At 37.0% G+C, this 19,430-nt stretch overlaps 1 protein-coding gene across 4 annotated transcripts in view; it reads left to right on the top strand.

Annotated features, from left to right (window-relative positions):
• Window positions 1-19,430, top strand: part of CCDC66 (coiled-coil domain containing 66) — a 55,152-nt gene that overhangs the window by 32,347 nt on the left and 3,375 nt on the right. For all 4 annotated transcript variants that reach the window (XM_014793092.2, XM_087431204.1, XM_087431206.1 and 1 more), the window contains 8 exons: window positions 1,665-1,796; window positions 2,195-2,445; window positions 2,915-2,999; window positions 3,823-3,984; window positions 5,191-5,335; window positions 6,087-6,227; window positions 17,914-18,410; window positions 19,003-19,043. In XM_014793092.2, the coding sequence (XP_014648578.1) occupies window positions 1,665-1,796; window positions 2,195-2,445; window positions 2,915-2,999; window positions 3,823-3,984; window positions 5,191-5,335; window positions 6,087-6,227; window positions 17,914-18,410; window positions 19,003-19,043 (1,454 nt within the window). The remainder of the gene's footprint in view (window positions 1-1,664; window positions 1,797-2,194; window positions 2,446-2,914; window positions 3,000-3,822; window positions 3,985-5,190; window positions 5,336-6,086; window positions 6,228-17,913; window positions 18,411-19,002; window positions 19,044-19,430) is intronic.

The raw sequence follows: 19,430 nt of genomic DNA on the forward strand, positions 1-19,430 counted from the left end.
TAATGTGAGGGAGATAAGGTAAAAAAAACTATGACTGACCCTGGGGAAAGAGGGTTGTTTCCTTAACTGTTTAGAGGAATTGACAGAAGAGAGGTCTTAGACCATGGTCAAAACATTTGTTACACAGTGTGTCTTGTATTATACATATATCTGCCTTACTCGGCTTCAACCAAATGAGCTCAGTAACCAAAAGGGAGATTCCATTCTACCTACCACCTCTCCCCACCCCCTAAATCCTTATACTTTCATTTCTCTAACTGAATGCACATTGGGGGCAACTTGTGAAAAAGAAAATAAGAATAATTTAAAGGGTTTCCTAGTCAGTTGGAGAAGTGAAATGAATTATTCAAGTGGTAAGCAAGTGAGTGGTAATGGCTTTGTAAGACATCCTTGAATACGAAATTGAAGACTGAATTTAGAGAACTGATTATTAAATTTTCCACAGGGTTGTAAATATAAGACGTATGTAAAACATTTAGGAGTGATTTTAGGACCTTGCAGGGGTGACTTTCACTTGTGTCTAATCCCTGAATAATTTGCAACTCCACTAAAATTTGAAACCAGATTTGGTTACATCACACTTAATTAAGACACAGATCACAAAATTCTAAGATGATTAAATACCATGTTGAGAATTTCTTCTAAGGAGTTCAAAGGGTCCATTTGTTTTTCTCTTCCATTTTGGCCTCTTAAAGAACATTTCTAGAGGTAGAATTGTTAAATCACTTACCTGAAGATAATGCTCGTTTTGAAGTGGTTCTTTTAGGCTTAAATAAATATAATGGATTTTATCTGTTTAAAATATGTAGAAGCACCTGAGATACTAAGATTTTTCCTTTTTGTATATAAGTACTTCCTTTGATCAAAGCAATTGCTTGTAAACTATAAGCCTTGCCATTGTTTCTGGTAAAAACAAGGGCAGAAAGTAACATTGCGATGTATATTGCCTTTGTAGTAGTCTGTCAAACCATTTTTTAAGTTACATCTTGCATTTATTTCATATAACAAAATGTTTATTGCTTAGCTGTTGCATTTCAGGACAATTTGAGTAGAATGTATTCTTTCCTTTTTGTTAGAGCATACTAAACTCTAAGTTAAAGCAATAACGAAGTTTTATGTTACTATTTTTATTTTTTTCTTAGAATTTAAGGACTTAATCTGGACACAATATATATATTTTTTTGAAACATCATAGATTGTGATAGGGCTGTAGCAGCAGAAACGGAAAAGAAGCAAGATTTCCTAGAGAGAGACACGGTTCAATAGAGAAAGCCTCTGGCTCTCTTACATCCTTTTGGTTCTTGGTCCAAAAGCAATATTTGTTGTATTCCGAAGCCAAATGTAAAACAATATTCATCTATTTTAAATTATCTTTTCTTTGTTTTGAAGAAAGAATTTTCTATTTTTCATTAGAAAATTTCTTTCCTTATGCTTAGTTATCTTCCATTCTTCTGCTAGTATATGTTACAAATATGATTCTGAAAACCAGAATATATCTACTTAATTCTTGTGTACTCAATTTCTTTGTTTAAAATTATTGCTCCTCTTAGAGATAAATGCCTTTCCACATTAAATCTGTATAAATTCTTTGGCAAGATTTGTAAATATAAAATGATTAGAAAAAGAGAACTGAACCTTAGATGGTATTGATGACTGTTGTTTAGGAAGCAGTACCACTGGAGCGCCCTTTCAGTGCTGTGAAACAAGAACAGCAGAGAAAATGGATTGAAGAGTTGAACAAGCAAATAGAAGATGACCGCCAAAGAAAAATAGAGGAAAAAATTATGTCTTCAAAGGTAACTTAGAAAGTTTTATGGATATAAAGGGAAAAAAATAATTTCAAAGTCTTTAATCATAAACTTAAAAGTATCCTGAAACTATTTGACAAGACTAGAGTATTCAAATTATTCCACATTTGCTCTTGTGAACCTTGCGTTGAATGCATTTAGTACATGTGATTTTGCATAGTTTCTTGTAATTAACTTTTTAGAAACTTCCTTATTCTTTGAATTTCTCATATTCTCTAAGCTAATTATTGAAATGTATATGGAATCAATATAGAATACAGTTTTGTTAATTTTTATGATGCTTATACTGCTGTATGGTGACTTTTAGAAATCATGTTTGTCAATTAGAATTTTATACATGAGAACAATTGGGAAAATTCTTAGAAATTCTTATTTGTCATCATTAGGGTGAGGAACATGACAGATGGGCAATGCATTTTGATTCATTAAAGAGTGGTCCTGGTTCTCAGTCTCAGTTGTCCTCTTGGTCAACACACAAACAGCCAGAGTACCTCTGTGTCTCTCCGGACACTCAGGAGCTGGCTCACTGCAGCAGTGTTTATACACCTACAACTGGAACCCAGGTTGAACCTTCAGAGGAGGAGCATATAGTAAAACCTGTTAGAGATGTGGCTATAGCAAACAGTCAAAGAACGAAGTAAGTTCATTCTTCAGTATTTATTGACGTTTAAGAAAGTCTGTGTGCTTTATTAAGACTATTGTTATGTTTATAATATATCTTTTTGTTTGTTTTTTGTTTTGTTTTGTTTTGTTTTTTGTGAGGAAGATCAGCCCTGAGCTAACATCTGCCAATCTTCCTCTTTTGCTGAGGAAGACTAGCCCTGGGCTAACATCCAGCCGATCTTCCTCCACTTTATGTGGGATGCTGCCACAGCATGGCCTGACACACGATGCGTGCCCGGGATCCAAACCTGGGCCGCCAGCAGCGGAGTGCGCGCACTTAACCGCTACGCCATGGGGCCGGCTACTAGCATATATCTTAATTGGTTTCTGGTTTGGTGTTTAAAATAGAAATGATTAGTAGATATCCCAAACAAAAATGATTTAACACCTTGTTAAACCCACCTTTTGGGGATTTTAAATGGCTAATGTATCTATCTTGCCAGCTTTCTCCGTTCTATGACTGCTCTTTTGGACCCAGCTGAGATTGAGGAACGAGACAGGCGGCGACAAAAACAGTTAGAACATCAGGTATCGCATTGTAAAATATTGTTCTTTGCCTTAATAAGTAGTAGTCATGGCTAATAGATACTTAAGTAAATGGAAATTAAAATTCCAGTGTAAATTTATACCACAGGCCCTGGCCAATCCTGTGATGAATCTAATCCCTACTCCACCTGACATTGTATTAGAATTATACTCATGTTGAGAACCAAACAGTATTACATAGTATAGCCACCTGCCTTCCAGAAGAGAACATCTTCATGGTGGATACGAAATGGCACTAAATGTTAAGTTAGTATTTTTTTTGTCAATTTAGTTCTCCTGAATTTTGTTCAGGATGAGAATTAGTTCTTTGAAAGGGAACTATATAGGGGTTTGAAATAGAATTATGATTAAGAAATCTAGCAGATAATATAGGAAAGGAGACTAAGATTAAAATTTTCTCCTAACTTTAGTCTGATACTAAAAGGACTTAAATGTCTGAATAATTCTTTCAAACCTCTGATACATGAAGATTTTGGTTTAGTTAATAACATTACTCTAATCAGTTAAGTGAACAGACATTTATGGAGCATCTTCTACTTACAAGGCACTATGCTAAGCACTGAGATTTTTTTCTTCAGTTGTTTTTCTATCAGTTCTTCTAACAGCCCTCTGGGGTTAAAAAAAAAAGCATGTAGAACTTGACAAGTGGCTGATGGGAGAAATACGTTGGAAATTTGACATTTTAACTCTACTCATATATGTAATACTTTCTGTATAGTGATAAACTTATTTTAGAAACACCAAACAAATGCTTCATGGGTGTTTTTTATTTGTGACAATGATTTATGTGATTGTTTGTGACTAGAAAGCCATTACTGCTCAGGTAGAAGAGAAGTACAGGAAGAAGCAGCTGGAAGAAGAGCAAAGAAAGAAGGAAGAACAAGAAGAGGAGCGTCGCTTAGCACGGGAACGAGGAGAGATGCAGAGACAGTATGAAGAAGACATGCTTAAGCAGAAACAAAAGGAAGTAGGTATTTATATTCTAACTGTAACATTTTAGAGTAAAAATGGATATGTTTTTAAAAGGAATAATAACCAGAAGTTGAACATTTGCAGGTATTTTGAAATTGTGAAGCTGAACGCAGAAACATTGAAGCTTTGCATAAAGAGGGTTATGAAAGTAGGGAGAAGCTGGAGAAGGTTTTATTATTTCAAATGATTGGTTCACAAATGCTATATTGGTTGGGTTTTTTCTCTCTGCTAAGAAGGAGGTCAAGATGAATTATTATAGCACAAAACAAAATTTATCCATGTGCTTGATTTTGAAATGTGTTCTAAGCTATGAGTATTATATTAATAAATATTCTAGATATGTTAAGAGAAATGATTGGCCTTTCTGTCTGTATCCACTTGTGAACAGGAGAATATACTTGCAGAGTGACTGGCTGGGATTGATGATATAGTTTTTTGCTGTTAGAGGTTTCCTCTGTGCTTAAATAAGAGTCTTTTTAAAAAGAATAGATATCTGGTTGGCTAGGAGAACCCCTATATTAAGTGGTGCAGAGAGCATAGGTATGGTGGTGTCGAGTGCCACGTTTGAGCTGACCTGACAAAAGAGCAAATCATACTATGAAATTCAGTTGCCAAAGATTTATGAGATTTATAGAGTGGAGCATAAAGCACTTGCCCTGGAGCTGGGAGGTGGGGCCGAGAGCCTGCGTTTTCTTCCCTTTTCCTACTTGGAATCTTCACTCCAAAATTAGTTGATAAAGGGACACATGGTCTGGGTTCTGATTTCATTATATTGAATAAGCTGAGCCAACTACTCCTATGAAATAACTATGTGTATGTATGAAAAAATTCAAAGTATTATTTGCTTGAATTGCAAGAAATGGCCGTAAACGTTGTGTTTTACTTCTTAATAATCTATTTTTAATCTTAATAGAATTCTGATGGAATTGATCGTTGCTTTTAGAAATTTTGAAAACTTTATTAATGTAAACTTGAATAGGTAGAAGAGCTCTTATATTTGTGGTCTAACACAGCTGTAGAAAAAGATTAAAATGTAAGCTCCAAAAGGAAAGGAACTTTGCCCTGTTCACTGCTCTACTCCCATTATTGTGAATAGTGCCTGGCACATAGTAGGAGCTTAGAAAATATCTCCTGAGAGAGAAAAGTCTGTATGTGCTTGATAATTGTATTTTCATAACTTTGTGCACTTCAATATTGATAGGAAATCATGGCTCTCAAGACAAATGAGCTGTTCCAGACAATGCAGAAAGCACAGGAGCTGGCACAGAGACTGAAACAAGAACAGAGAATCCGAGAATTGGCTCAGAAGGGACATGACACTTCTAGATTGATTAAAAATCTTGGCAGTAAGCACTGAACTGGAGTTTTATTTATAATATTTTTTAAGATGATTTTAAATAATTTCTTATTTTTAATACCTTTAACAAACCTACTAACTATTTTTTAAGGGATTTCAGACCTTGAACTAATGTAACTTTATAATGCTTATTTTATTTGGGAAATTGGCTTAAGAATAGAACTAAATAATTTACACTTTTAATATCTTTTCACATAAATTTTCTTATTTTTTTGTGTGTGTGTGAGGAAGACTAGCCCTGAGCTAACATCTGATGCCAATCCTCTTTTTTTTCTTTTTTTGCTGAGGAAGACTGGCCCTGGGCTAACATCCATGCCCATCTTCCTCTGCTTTATATGGGATGCCGCCACAGCATGGCTTGACAAGCGGTGCATCGATGCGCGCCCAGGATCCGAACCCGTGAACCCCAGGCCGCCAAAGTGCAGCACACACACTTAACCACTGTGCCACTGAGCCGGCCCCAAATTTTCTTATGTTTTGCTCACAATAGGTAAAATGTGTACTTTTGTACCCATTTTTACAGAAAAATCTAGTAAGTGATCTCCCTAAATTCAGTAAGGGATAAGAATGCAGGTAACTTTTTGAAGGAAACTTTAGGCCAGCCCTTCTAAATTTTTATTGCAGTGTTCATACTGATTGATTAAACTAAAATTCTTGTGCATATTTAGCTGCTGCTACACACAATTTTTATTGATATTCCTGAACTGTCATTTTATCAGATAATTTATTTCTCTTGCCAGTTGATACTATACAAGTGGAATATAATGCATCTACTAACAAGATTTCAAATTCAAGAGACGGCTTAGATGAAGTCAATGGTAAAATGAATACATGTATCAATTCTATGATCTCTCCCAAGAAGGACACTGGTGTGCAAACAGGTATTTGTTTAGAAATTGTGATTTGGTTTAAAATTTTCTTAAAATTCAAGTCACAATTAGAATTAAGTTCAGTTAATTTAAAGTTTAAAAATTAAAAGAATTTGAGATTTTCAGTAAGAGAAAATAAAGAGATCTCTTGGTTTTTAATTTCTCGATGACAGCTTTATTGAGATATAATTCACATAGCATAAAATTAACCATTTTAAAGGATACAATTTAGTGTTTTGTTAAAGAGTAAGTACAATTCAGTTTTTATATTCAGAGTTGTGCATCATACACTACAATGTATTTTAGAACATCTTTATCACTCCAAAAAGAAACCCTGTACCCATCAGCAGTCACTCTTCATTTCCTCCCTTCCCCCAGTCCTAGGCAATCACTAATCTACTTTGTCTCTCTAGGTTTCCCTATTCTGGACATTTCATATAAGTAGAATCATGCCATATGTGGTCTTTGTGTCTGGATTCTTTTACTTAGCTTGTTTTAAGGTTCATTCTTGTTGTAGCATGTATCAGCACTTCATGCCTTTTTATCGCTGAATAATCTTCCATTTAATAGATATACTACATTTTGTTTATAATCAGTTGATGGACATTTGGGTTACTTCCAGATGGCTGTTACAGATATGCTGCTGTGAACATTCGTGTCTAAATTTTTGTGTAGACATATGTTTTCAGGTCTCTTGGGAGAGAAGAGTAACATTACTTAGTCATATAGTAACTGTATGTTTAGCATTTTGAGTAACTACCAAACTGTTTTCCAAAGCATCTATACTGTTTTACATTCCCACCAGCAAGGTATGAGAGTTCCAGTTTCTCTACATCCTTGCCCACACTTATTCTTGTGGTTGTGAAGTGGTATCTCCTGGTTTTGATTTGCATTTCCCCAGTGACTAATGCTGAGCGTCTTTTCTTGTGCTCATTTTAAATTTTTACATAGATAATAAAGTAATATCCATGTTGGGTATCATTATCGTAGGTCTCCATGCTTACTATGAATCCTTTCAGCTCTCCAGCTATCTGTCTGAAAAATCCTTTTTTTTTTTTAAATAACTTCCAGGAAATCTCTTTACCTTTTCACTTTTTTAAAATTGAGGTATAATTGACATATAACGTTAGTTTCAGGCTTACAACGTAATGATTCAATATTAGCATATATTGCAAACTGATCACAGAAAGTCTAGTTAACATTCGTCATCATACAGTTACAAAATTTTTTTTTCTTGTGATGAGAGCTTTTAAGATTTATTGTCTTAGCAACTTTCAAGTATGCAGTGCAGTATTATTAACTGTAGTCACCATGCTATACATTATATCACCATGACTTATTTATTTTATAACTAGAAGTTTGTACCTTTTGACCTCCTTCACCCATTTCACCCACTGCCCCCCTCTTCCTCCCCCCCCACAACCACCAATCTGTTCTCTGTATCTATGAGCTTGGGTTTTTTTGTTGTTGTTTTTAAGATTCCATGTATAGGTGAGATCATATGATACTTGTCTTTCTTGGTGTAACTCATTTCACTTAGCATAATGCCCTCAAGGTCCGTCTATGTTGTTGTAAATGGCAAGATTTCATTCTTTTTTTATGTCTAAGTAATATTCCATATTATATACATACACACATATATATATATTACATTTTCTTGATCTATTCATGTGTCATTGGACATTTAGATTGCTTCCATATCTTAACTATTGTAAATAATGCTGCAGTGCACATGGGAGTGCATATATCTTTTTGAGTTAGTGTTTTTGTTTCCTTCAGATAAATACCCAGAAGAGGAATTGCTGTATCATGTGGTAATTCTATTTTTAATTTTTTGAGGAACTTCCATACTCTTTTCCATAGTGGCTGTACCAATTTACATTCCCACCAACAGTGCACAAGGGTTCCCTTTTCTCCACAACTTTTCCAACACTTGTTATTTCTTGTCTCTTTGATAATAGCCAGGTATAAGGTGTGGTATCACACTGTGGTGTTGATTTGTATTTCCCTGATGGTTAGTGATCTTGAGAATCTTTTCATGTACTTGTTGGCCATCTGTATGTCTTCTTTGTAAAAATCTCTATTCAGATCTTCTACCCATTTTTTAATCGGATTGTTTGTTTTTTTGCTGTTGCATTGTATGAGTTCTTTATATATTTTGTGTATCAATCCGTTATCAGAAATATGATTTGAAAATATTTTCTCTCATTCAGTAGGTTGCTTTTTCATTTTGTTGATGGTTTCCTTTGCTATGCAGAAGCTTTTTAGTTTGATGTAGTCCCACTTGTTTACTTTTACTTTTGTTGCCTTTGTTTTTGGTGTCAGATAACAAAAAATCATCGCCAAGACCAACATCAAGGAGTTTACCACCTCTGTTTTCTTCTAGGAGCGTTATGGTTTCCAGTCTTACATTCAAGTCTTTAATCCCTGGTGTAAGATGGTGGTCCAATTTCATTCTTTTGCATGTGGCTGTCCAGTTTTCCCAGCAGCATTATTGAAGAGACTGTCCTTTCCCCATTGTATATTCTTGGCTCCTTTGTCATAAATTAATTGACCATATATGCATTGGTTTATTTCTCGGCTCTGTTCTGTTCCCTTGATCTATGTGTTTGTTTTTATGCCAATACCATACTGTTTTGATTACTCTAGTTTTGTAATATGGTTTGAAATCAGGAAGTGTGATGCCTCCAGCTTTGTTCTTCTTTCTCAAGATTGTTTTGGTTATTCAGGGTCTTTTGTGGTTCCATACAAATTTTAGAATTGTTTGTTCCAGTTCTGTGAAAAATGCCATTGGAATTTTGATAGGGAGTGCACTGAATCTGTAGATTGCTTTGGGTAGTATGGACATTGTAACAATATTTGTTCTTCCAGTCTGTGAGCATGGAATATCTTTTCATTTATTTGTGCCTTCAGTTTCTTGCATGAATGTCTTATGGTTTTCAATATACAAGTCTTTCTCTTCCTTGGTTAAATTTCTTCCTAGGTATTTTATTCTTTTTGATGCAATTGTAAATGGGATTCTTTTCTTAATTTCTCTAATAGTTTGTTATTAGTGTATAGAAATGCAACAGATTTTTGTACAGTCATGTGTCTCTTAATGACAGGAATATGTTCTGAGAAGTGCATCATTAGGGGATTTCGTTGTGGGAACTTCATAGAGTGTACTTACACAAACCTAGATGGTATGCCCTCTGTCTAGGCTATACGGTACTGATCTTAGGGGACCACTGTCGTATATGTGGTCTATTGTTGACTGAAACATCATTATGTGGCCTGTGATGGTATATTGATTTTTGCATCCTGCAAGTTTAGAATTTATTAGTTCTAACAGTTTTTTGGTGGAGTCTTTTCTGTATATAATATGTCATCTGCAAGTAGTGACAGTTTTACGTCTTCCTTTCCAATTTAGATGCCTTTTATTTTTCTTGCCTAATTGCTCTTGCTAGGACTTTCAATACCATGTTGAACAAAAGTGGTGAGAGTGGGCATCCTTGTCTTGTTCCTGATCTTAGAAAAAGCTTTCAGCTTTTCATTGTTGGGTATGATGTTAGCTGTGGCCTTGTCATATATGGCCTTTATTATGTTGAGGTATGTTCCCTCTACACCCACTTTGTTGAGAGTTTTTATCATAAATGGATGTTGAGTTTTTTCAAATGCTCTTTCTGCATCTGTTGAGATGATTATATAATCTTTATCCTTCATTTTGTTAATGTGGTGTATTTCATTGATTGATTTGCACATGTTGAACCATCTTGGCATCCTTGGAATAAATTCCACTTGATCATAGCGTATGATCCTTTTAATTTATTGTTGAATTCAGTTTGTTAATATTCTGTTGAGGATTTTTCCATCTGTGTTCATCAGGGATATTGGCCCATAATTTTGTTTTTTGGTGTCTTGATCTGGTTTTGGTATCAGGGTAATGCTGGCCTTGTAAAATGAGATTGGAAGCGTTCCCTCCTCTTCTGTTTTTTGAAAGAGTTTTAAAAGGATTGGTATTCGTTTTTGAATGTTTGGTAGAATTCACCAGTGAAACGGTCTGGTCCTGGACTTCTGTTTGTTAGGAGGTTTTTGATTACAGATTCTTCTTATCAGTAATTGGTCTGTTAGATTTTCTATTTCATGTTTGACTCTAGTTGGTTGTATGTTTCTAGAGATTTATCCATTTCTTCTAGGTTGTCAAATTTATTGGTGTATAATTGTTCATAGTAGTCATAGTAGTTCATAGTAGTTCTTCTGTGGTATCAGTTGTAATGTCTCCTCTTTCATTTCTGATTTTATTTGAGTCCTTGCTTTTCTTTCTTGGTGAATCTAGCTTAAGGTTTGTCAATTTTATCTTTTCAGAGAACCAGCGCTTAGTTTCATTTATTTTTTTGCTATTGTCTTTTTAGTCTCTATTTCATTTATTTCTGCTCTGATCTTTGTTATTTTCTTCCTTCTACTAACTTTGGTCTTTCTTCTTTTTCTAGTCCTTGAAGTGTAAAGTTAGGTTGTTTAGTTGAGATTTTTCTTGTTTCTTGATGTAGGCATTTATCACTATGAACTTCTTTCTTAGAACTGCATTTGGATGGAATGTTCTGTATGTATCTGTGAAGTCCATCTTGTCTAATGTGGCATTTAAGGCTGTTGTTTTCTTGTTGATTTTCTATCTAGATGATCTGTCCTTTGATGTAAGTGGGGTATTAAAGTCCCCTACTATTATTGTAGTCTGTTTCTCCCTTTAGGTAGTTAATTTTTGCTTTATACATTTAGGTGCTCCTATGTTGAGTGCATCAGTATCTATAAATGTTATATTCTCTTGTTGGATTGATCCCTTTATCATTATGTAATGCTCTTTTTTGTCTCTTATTACAGTCTTTGTTTTAAAGTCTATTTTGTCTGACATAAGTATAGTTACCCTCACTTTCTTTTGGTTTCCATTTGCATGGAATATCTTTTTCTGTCGCCTCACTTTTGATCTGTGTGTGTCCTTAAATCTGAAGTCAGTCTCTTGCAGGCAACATAGATGCATCTTTTCTTTTTTTAATCCATTCATCCATTCTGTGTCTTTGGATTGGAGAATTTAGTCCGTTTACATTTAAAGTGATTATTGCTAGGTATATATTTATTGCCATTTTGTTTATTGTTTTCTGGTTGTTTTGTAGTTTCTCTGGTGTTCCTTTCTACTTCTATTACTGTCTTCCTTTGTGTTTTGATGACTTTCTTTAGTGGTGTGCTTAGATTGCTGTCTCTTTATCTTTTGTTTGTTTGCTATTGCTTTTTGCTTTGTGGTTACCATGAGGCTTACATATAACAACTTATATTTATAACAGACTATTTTAAGTTGATAACAACTTAAGTTTGTATGCATTCTAAAGCTCTACATTTTTACTCTCCCCCCCATGTTTTATATTTTTGATGTTACATTTTACATCTTTTTATCTTGTGCATCTCTTAACTAAGTATTGTAATTATAGTTATTTTTTACTACTTTTGTCTTTTAACCTTCATACTAGCATTATAAGTGGTTAATCCACTACCTTTACTATATATTAACCTTTACCAGTGAGATTTATACTTTCATATGTTTTCTTATTCTGATTAGTGCCTATTCTTTTCAGCTTAAAGAAGTCCCTTTAGCATTCCTTATAAGGCCTGTTTAGTGTCAATGAACTCCTTTAGCTTTTGCTTGTCTGGAGAACTCTTTATCTCTCCTTCAATTCTGATTGATAATTTGCAGGGTAGAATAGTCTTGGTTGGAAGTTTTTTCATTTCCGCAGTTTGAATATAGCATGCCACTGCCTTCTGGTCTGCAAAGTTTCTGCTGAAAATCTTTTCATAGTCTTTATGAAGGTTCCCATATACGTAACAAGTTGTTTTTCTCTTTTTGCCTTTAAGATTCTCTCCTTGTCTTTAACTTTTGACATTTTAATTATAATGTGTCTTGGCGTGGGTCTTTTTGGGTTCATCTTTTTTGGAACTCGCTGGGCTTCCTGGATTTGGATGTCTGTTTCCTTCCCCAAGTTAGGGAAGTTTTCAGCTATTATTTCTTCAAGAAATTTTTTGCCCCTTTCTCTCTCTCTTCTGGTCACCTTATAATACGAATGATAGTCAATGTGATGTTGTCCCATAAGTTACTTAAGCTGTCTTTACTTTTTTTCATTCTTTTTTCTTTTTGCTGCTCTGATTGGATAAGTTCCACTGCCGTATCTTTGAGTTTGCTGATCCTTTCTGCTGCTTCATCTAGTCTGCTGTTGAACCCCTCTAGTATGTTTTTCAGTTAAGTTCTTGTATTCTTCAGATCTGTGACTTCTGTTTTCATACTTCTATTTGATATTTTCTCTTTGTTGAAGTTCTCACTGTGTTCCTCTAATTCTTCTCCCTTGTTTGGTGAGCATCTTTATGACCATTACTTTGAACTCTTTTATCAAGTAAATTACTTATCTCCGTTTCATTAAGGTTTTTTCGTGAAGTCTTATCTTGTTCTTTTGTATGGAACATATTTCTCTGTTTCTTCATTTTGCTGGGCTCTCTATGTTGGTTTCTATGCATTAGATGAAACAGCCACCTCTCCAGTCTTGAAGGAGTGGCCTCATGTAGGAGATAAACCTTATCGTTCAACCATTCTCTAGCTCTTGGTTGTCTCTCAAACCTTTATGATTGTCCAAGTAGCCTATTTTATTTTTAATAACAGGCAAAGTCAGATATTATGCCACTCGTCTCGATTGTGCTGGGTCCACAAAATGCCCACAGCCGAGGCACTCCCCGGCTCAGGGCCCCGCTCCTCCAGGGAGGGCTGCGTACCTGTGGGTTGCTCCCGGGCAGCCGTGAGGCGCTGCAGCTTGTGAAGGCGGCGTTTTTCCTCTCCAGAAGGGAGTTTCTGCCTCTTCTGACTCAGCTAGGATTGTCCATTGTTGCAGGAGTTCCTCTTATCCAGTTTTCAGTTCTGTCTCAGGGGTAGTTTTTCCACGAGTAGTTGTAAATTGGCTGTGTCCGCGGGAGGAGGTGAGTTCAGAGTCTGCCTACACTGCCGTCTTGACTTCTCTTCTCAGCCTGTTTTATTTTTAATAGCATGAAGTAGTTGGTGTGCCAAGACCTGTCACTGTCCCAAACGGGAGGATCTCGGTCAGCACCTAGATTCAGGCTGATTGGAAGCCAGACCCTCAGGCAGCAGCTTTTAAAGTATGCAAACATATACAGTCCTGTGGGACCTCAAACATAATCCCTGCTGGCCACCAGAGCCAGGTGGTCTGGAGGTTTCTCCTGGGCAGCAGTTGCAAAAATCGGGGCTCCAGATAAACATATAAGTTCCTTTCTGGGAGATACTGGCAAGCTGTAGCAAGTCAGAGGAAGAGCACAAAGATGGTGTCTACCAGCCTATGTTCCCTGAGAGCACTTCACTAGGCCTCTAGACATGTTCCAAACCTGAAGCCTGCCCCTCAGGCTGAAGCTCCAGGACAAGCAGATAGGCCTCTTTCACACAGAGACTGGGGTTATGTTTCAGTTTGCTATCTGTGCAGTTCTCTGGGGGGTGGTAGTCTGCCAAGAACTGTCTCTTTGGTTGTTACAGTCCCATGGGACTCAGAAATGCAAGCCCCCTGGTCTCCAGAGCCAGGCCATCAAGGGGCATTGCCTGGGAAGCAGCCATAAAAAAACAAGGGCACCAGACAACACGTAAAAGTTCCCCTCCAGGCAATACTGGCACTCTGGAGTGAGGCATACGGAGAGTGTGAAGATGGCACTCACTGTTTGGAGCAAGGCAGAGGGGGGACATAAAGATGGTGCCTGCCAGAGGAGAAAGAAAGGCCTAGAGTTCAAAAAATATGTGGTAGCTGCCAGCCTCCCTTCCCCAGAAGTATCTAAATAGGCCCCTATATGTGTGTTAAGTTAGATGCCTGCCCCTCAGGCTGATGCTTTACTGTAAATAGCCTCTTTCATATAAAGTCTGGGCACTGTTGGCTGCCTCTGCTCTGTGCCCTGGGGTGAGTGAGTCCACCCGTGAGCCTTTGTTTCTCCCTTCCACTGTAGCCTTGTGGATCTTGTAGATGTGAGCCCTGATTTTTTTCAAAGCTAGATGTTTTAGGGCTCATTTCTCCAGTACAGGTCTTAAAAGTTGGGGTGCCCAATGTGGGGTTCAAACCCTTTACACCTCAGGGAGAAGCTCCGGGTTTTGAATTCCCTCTCAATTGTGGGTTGCCATGCTGGGAGTGAGGTTGGACTGTGTCTCGGCCTCTCCTACCTGCCTCTATGTGGTCTCTTTTCTGCTTGCTCAATGTGTAGGAGTCACTCAGCCAGTTTTTAGGTTTTTTCAGAGGAAATTGTTCCATATGTAACTATAGATTTGGTGTGTCCATAGAAGGAGGGTGAGTTCAGAATCTTCCTAGGTTGCCATCTTGAACTGGAACCCTTCACTGTTTTTTTTTTTTTTTTGATGAGGAAGATTAGCCCTGAGCTAAAATCTTTTGCCAGTTCTCCTCTTTTTGCTGAGGAAGATTGGCCCTGGGCTAACATCCGTGCCCATCTTCCTCTACTTTATTTGTGGGATGCCTGCTGCAACATGGCTTGATAAGCAGTGCATAGGTCCACGCCCGGGATCTGATCCTGTGAACCCCGGGCCGCCAAAGGGGAGCATGCGAACTTAACCACTATACCACTGGGCCAGCCCCCCGAAACCCTTCACTTTTTAAACTAATTATCATTGGACCCTCCTGTCAGTATTTGTGTTCTTGGGGATCCTGTGGTAACTTAAAAAGAAATAAAAACCAATTTGGCTGGCCATAGTTTAGGAGATAATATTCCTCTAGGAGTATCAAAAAGTCACTCTGGGGGCCGGACCAGTGGCGTGGCAGTTAAGTTCACGTGCTCTGCTTTAGCGGCCCAAGGGTTCGCAGGTTCGGATCCCCAGAGTGCACTGATGCACTGCTTGGCAAGACATGCTGTGGTGACATCCCATATAAAGGAGAGGAAGATGGGCACGGGTGTTAGCCCAGGGCCAATCTTCCTTGGCAAAAGAGGAGGATTGGCATCAGGTGTCAGCTCAGGGCTCATCTTCCTCACAAAAAAAAAAAAAAGCCACTCTGGAGTTGGGTGGTACAGAGCCCCAAGCCCAAAGTATCGTAAGGAAATCTGTTCCCTGGCATAGCACTGTTTTCTGCCAATTAATTTTAGACTTTACTTCAATACACCACCAAATTACCCACATCAAATGACAAGAAAGTAGAAAGGAACCTTGAAAAGGGAAGGTGGGATAAAGCAGTTTGCCAGTGCCTGCTTGCTTATCTGAAATTATTCTGCTTATGAGCTCTTGGTATTTTTTGAGTTTGTTCTTAAGCTTCAAGAGTCTGGTTCAATCCCTTCCCTATGTCCAGATAAATAACAAAATTATATAAATCTTACACATCAAGTTAGTGAAAGTGAAACTAAGTCTTTAAGACAGTAAAATTATATATATTATCACAGGGTGGCTCTAAATAAGGGACTTGAATCAATCAGGATCCCAAAATAGAATAATTCAAGATGGTTTATTTAGAAAGGGACTATTTCCAAAGGAGTCAGTGTGAGAGAATCACAGAAATAGTGCATTGACTCTGGTACTAGTAGCAACTGAGCTGTTACTGGAACCTAGAAGACAAGAGTTGTATAGAGGTAAATTTTAGAGGAGCAGTGACCTTTGGTAAAGGGATAGTCAGCCTGATGTCAAGTCACAGGGAATGAACCAGTGGAATAAATATCCTGACTCTTTTCCCTCCCTTTATTCTGCCTCTGATCCCTCTTGACAGAAGCAGAAGCAAGAGGACCGAGTTGCCCATTGATACGGTTCATACCAGTCAGCCTGCCAGGGCAGAGAGCAGAGTAGAGAAAGGTTGTCAAGTGGCTCTGGAGTGGCAAAATAAGATACTCAGTATGAGAATGATGCAGGCTGGGCAGCCTTACGAGGGATTAGTCCTGGAGCAGCTCCAGCCTGGAATAACACATCTAATAAGTGTCCAAGATAAGAGAGCAATAACTGGACTTTTTTTTAGGTGCAACCCAGATCTCCCCCATTAGCTAATTGTGAACTTAACATTTTAATCATATGTGAAAGAAAGCCTTTGCAAGGTTGTTGCTCAATTGGTTACACAGCTGTGATAGCTGAGCACATCACTGAACATTATATAAGTAGTAAGGGAATTGCAGTGTCTTTTTTGAGTGATGAACTTTTCCTGTTTTTAGAATGGAAAATAGCAAAAGGTTTTATGTGACTCAGGGATGGTCTGCAGGCAAAGCATAATGAATGGCACATGAGATATGGAGTTAAAAGTACATGAAATGCGACATGATTTACGTTTCCCTAAAACGTTTGGGAACAACGTTCTCTAAAAATTTGGTTCCAAGAGGGGAGTTATAAGAGACATTTCCCAGTGTCTCTGGGGTGAAAACAGCTGAAGAACATTTTCAAGATCTTTTTATATTTGTATTCTGTTTATTTCAAACCAAGATAACAAAACTTCACATCTCCCTTAAAAGAGTTTTTTTTTTACATTGCTTTCACAAAAAATGTTTTGTCAGTTTCACTGATAGGAAAAATGTAAATTAGACTTTCTCAGAAATAAATTTACTTAGATATACAAGATGATAATCCATACGGCATCTGTATATTATAAGTAAAAGCCAGGACAATTCTCTGGAAAATTTTGTTTAAAAAATTGTCTATATTCTGTGATGCTAATAATGAATCATCTAAAGTTCTGACACATGTTACAGCATGGATGACCCTTAAAGGCATTATCCTGAGTGAAATAAGCTGGATACAGGGGAGGAGGGGGAGGGATGGTGCAGGGAAACACAAATATTATATAGTTCCACTTGTGTGAGGAATCTAGGGTGTGGACCAATTCATAGAGATGGAAAGCAGAGTGGAGGTTGCTGGGGGTTGGGAGGGAGGGTGGAATGGGGAGTTACTGCTTAGTGGGAGCAGGGTTTCTGTGTGGGGTGATGAAGGGGTCTGGAATTGTGCAGCATTGTTGGTGTGCTTGGTGCCACTGAATTCTACACTTAAAAATGGTTTAATGGAGGATTTGGAGAAATTGGAACCCTTGTGCATTGTTAGTGGGAATGTAAAATCATGCAGCTGCTATAGAAAACAGTATGTCATTTCCTCAAAAAAATTAAAAATATAATTACCATATGATCCAGCATTTCCACTTCTGGGTATATACCCAAAAGAACTAAAAAAGTCTTGAGGAGATATTTGGCCACTCATGTTCATAGCAGCATTCTTCACAATAGCCAAAAGGTAGAAACAAACCAAGTGTCCCTTCACAGATGAATGGATAAACAAAGTGTGGTATATACATACAACGGTATATTATTGTTCAGCCTTAAAAAGGGAGGAAGTTCTTACGCATGCTACAACATGGATAAACTTTGAGGACATTATGCTAAGTGAAATAAGCCAATCACAAAAAGACAAATACTGTATGACTCCACTTAATATGAAGTACTTAGAGTAGTCAGATTCAGAGAAACAGAAAGTAGAATGGTGGTTGCCAGGGGCTGGTGGAAGGAATGGGGAGTTAATGGGTACAGAATTTGTTTTGGAAATTAAAAAAAGTTTTAGAGGGCAGTAACTAATAAAACTACTTAATACTTTTAGGAAAAAAAATGGTTAAAATGGTAAATTTTGTTATGTATATTTTACCACAATTTAAAAAAATAATCATCTGAAACTTTTTTTTAGATGACTTAAATACAGGAATATTCACCAATGCAGAATCATGCTGTGGATCAGTAATAGAGAGGGAAATTATAAATTGTCCATCTCCCGAGATTCCTGCAGAATTTAATGAACAGTTTAACACTAAGAAAAACAAACAAGAAGTAATAAGTCGGGATAAAGGAGCTAACTTAGAAAAAGAAAACAGTTGGTATAATGACCAGTGTAATCAGTTCACAAGAACAGAGAAACAAATGAAACATACTAAGAAATGTCCTAAAAGGCCTGACTGGAATATAAATAAGCCACTCAAAAGGTATATTCCAGCATCAGAAAAGTACCCTAAACAGCTTCAAAAGCAAAGAGAAGAAAAAAAAGTAAGAAGGCAGATGGAACTACTTCATTTGGTAGAAAGAAATAATCCTGGACACCTCTCTCAAAATAGAGGGACTTCACCAGACGTTTTTCATTCATCTCATCAAGAAACTGAGCCAAGATTCAGGTGGCACCTAGTCAAAAAGGTAAAGCTCTTCTGTCTTAAAAATATATTTTAAAGCATGTATTGATGTTTCTAGGAAAACATGGTTCCCCACATGCATGTTTTGACAAAGCTGTTCTGTGTCTGAACAAGAGTTGTAAAAATTGTTTAGTTTATGCCAGGAGACAGCAAACTATGGCCCATGGGCAAATCCATCCTGCTGCCTGCTTTTGTAAATAAAGTTTTATAGGAACAGGGTCATGCTCATTCTTTTATGTATTGTCTGTGGCTGGCCTCACACTACAACAGCAGAGTAGTTGTAACAGAAGCCACATGGCCAAGAAAGGCAGAAATGTTTAGTATTTGATTCTTTACAGAAAAAGTTTACACTTAAACCCTATATAGATTAATAATATTCTTTATTCAAATACCCAATCAAAACTCTTGTTTATAGTCCATAGATATAGACAGAGGATAATTTATAAGATCACGAATTACTGGATTGGTTCTCTCTGCTTCTGGAAAAATACAAAGTCTACCTCAGATTATTTTAACAAGTAACCACTAAAAGTATTTGTGGGGACATAAGGAAATACTCTTACAATCCTTTCTGCAATTATCTATCCATCTTTTAGGAAGAAGAGCCTCTGAAAATTAATTCTTTCAGCAAGGAAAGGTATGTTATAGATCAGATAGATTCCGTAGCTACTTAGTGCTTTCTGGTTGTACAAAATAATTGCTCAAAATACGGGTGAGATCAAGTGTGTATGTATATGAAGACAGTAACCGGAAAATATGTGCCTTCCAGGTGTAGAGTAGAGGTTTAAGGGAAAGTGTGGCTGGCATTTTACCTAGAATTTGAAGGCCCAAGTTGGACTGGGCCTAGGCATCCCAGGCAGGAATGTGGGTGATATTTTGTGTTATCTCCAGACTTAGCTGAAACAGTTTTGATTTTCCAGGTATGTCAGCAGTGGAATAGACATTCTGCTTGGATTGAGGGGGGAGCGAAGAAATGACTGATAGGGATATTGAGAAATTAATTAACCAATGAGAAATTTAGAAC

Source organism: Ceratotherium simum, chromosome 5, assembly GCF_057802395.1.
Source record: "Ceratotherium simum simum isolate JZ-2026a chromosome 5, ASM5780239v1, whole genome shotgun sequence".
Taxonomy (NCBI): Eukaryota; Metazoa; Chordata; class Mammalia; order Perissodactyla; family Rhinocerotidae; genus Ceratotherium; species Ceratotherium simum.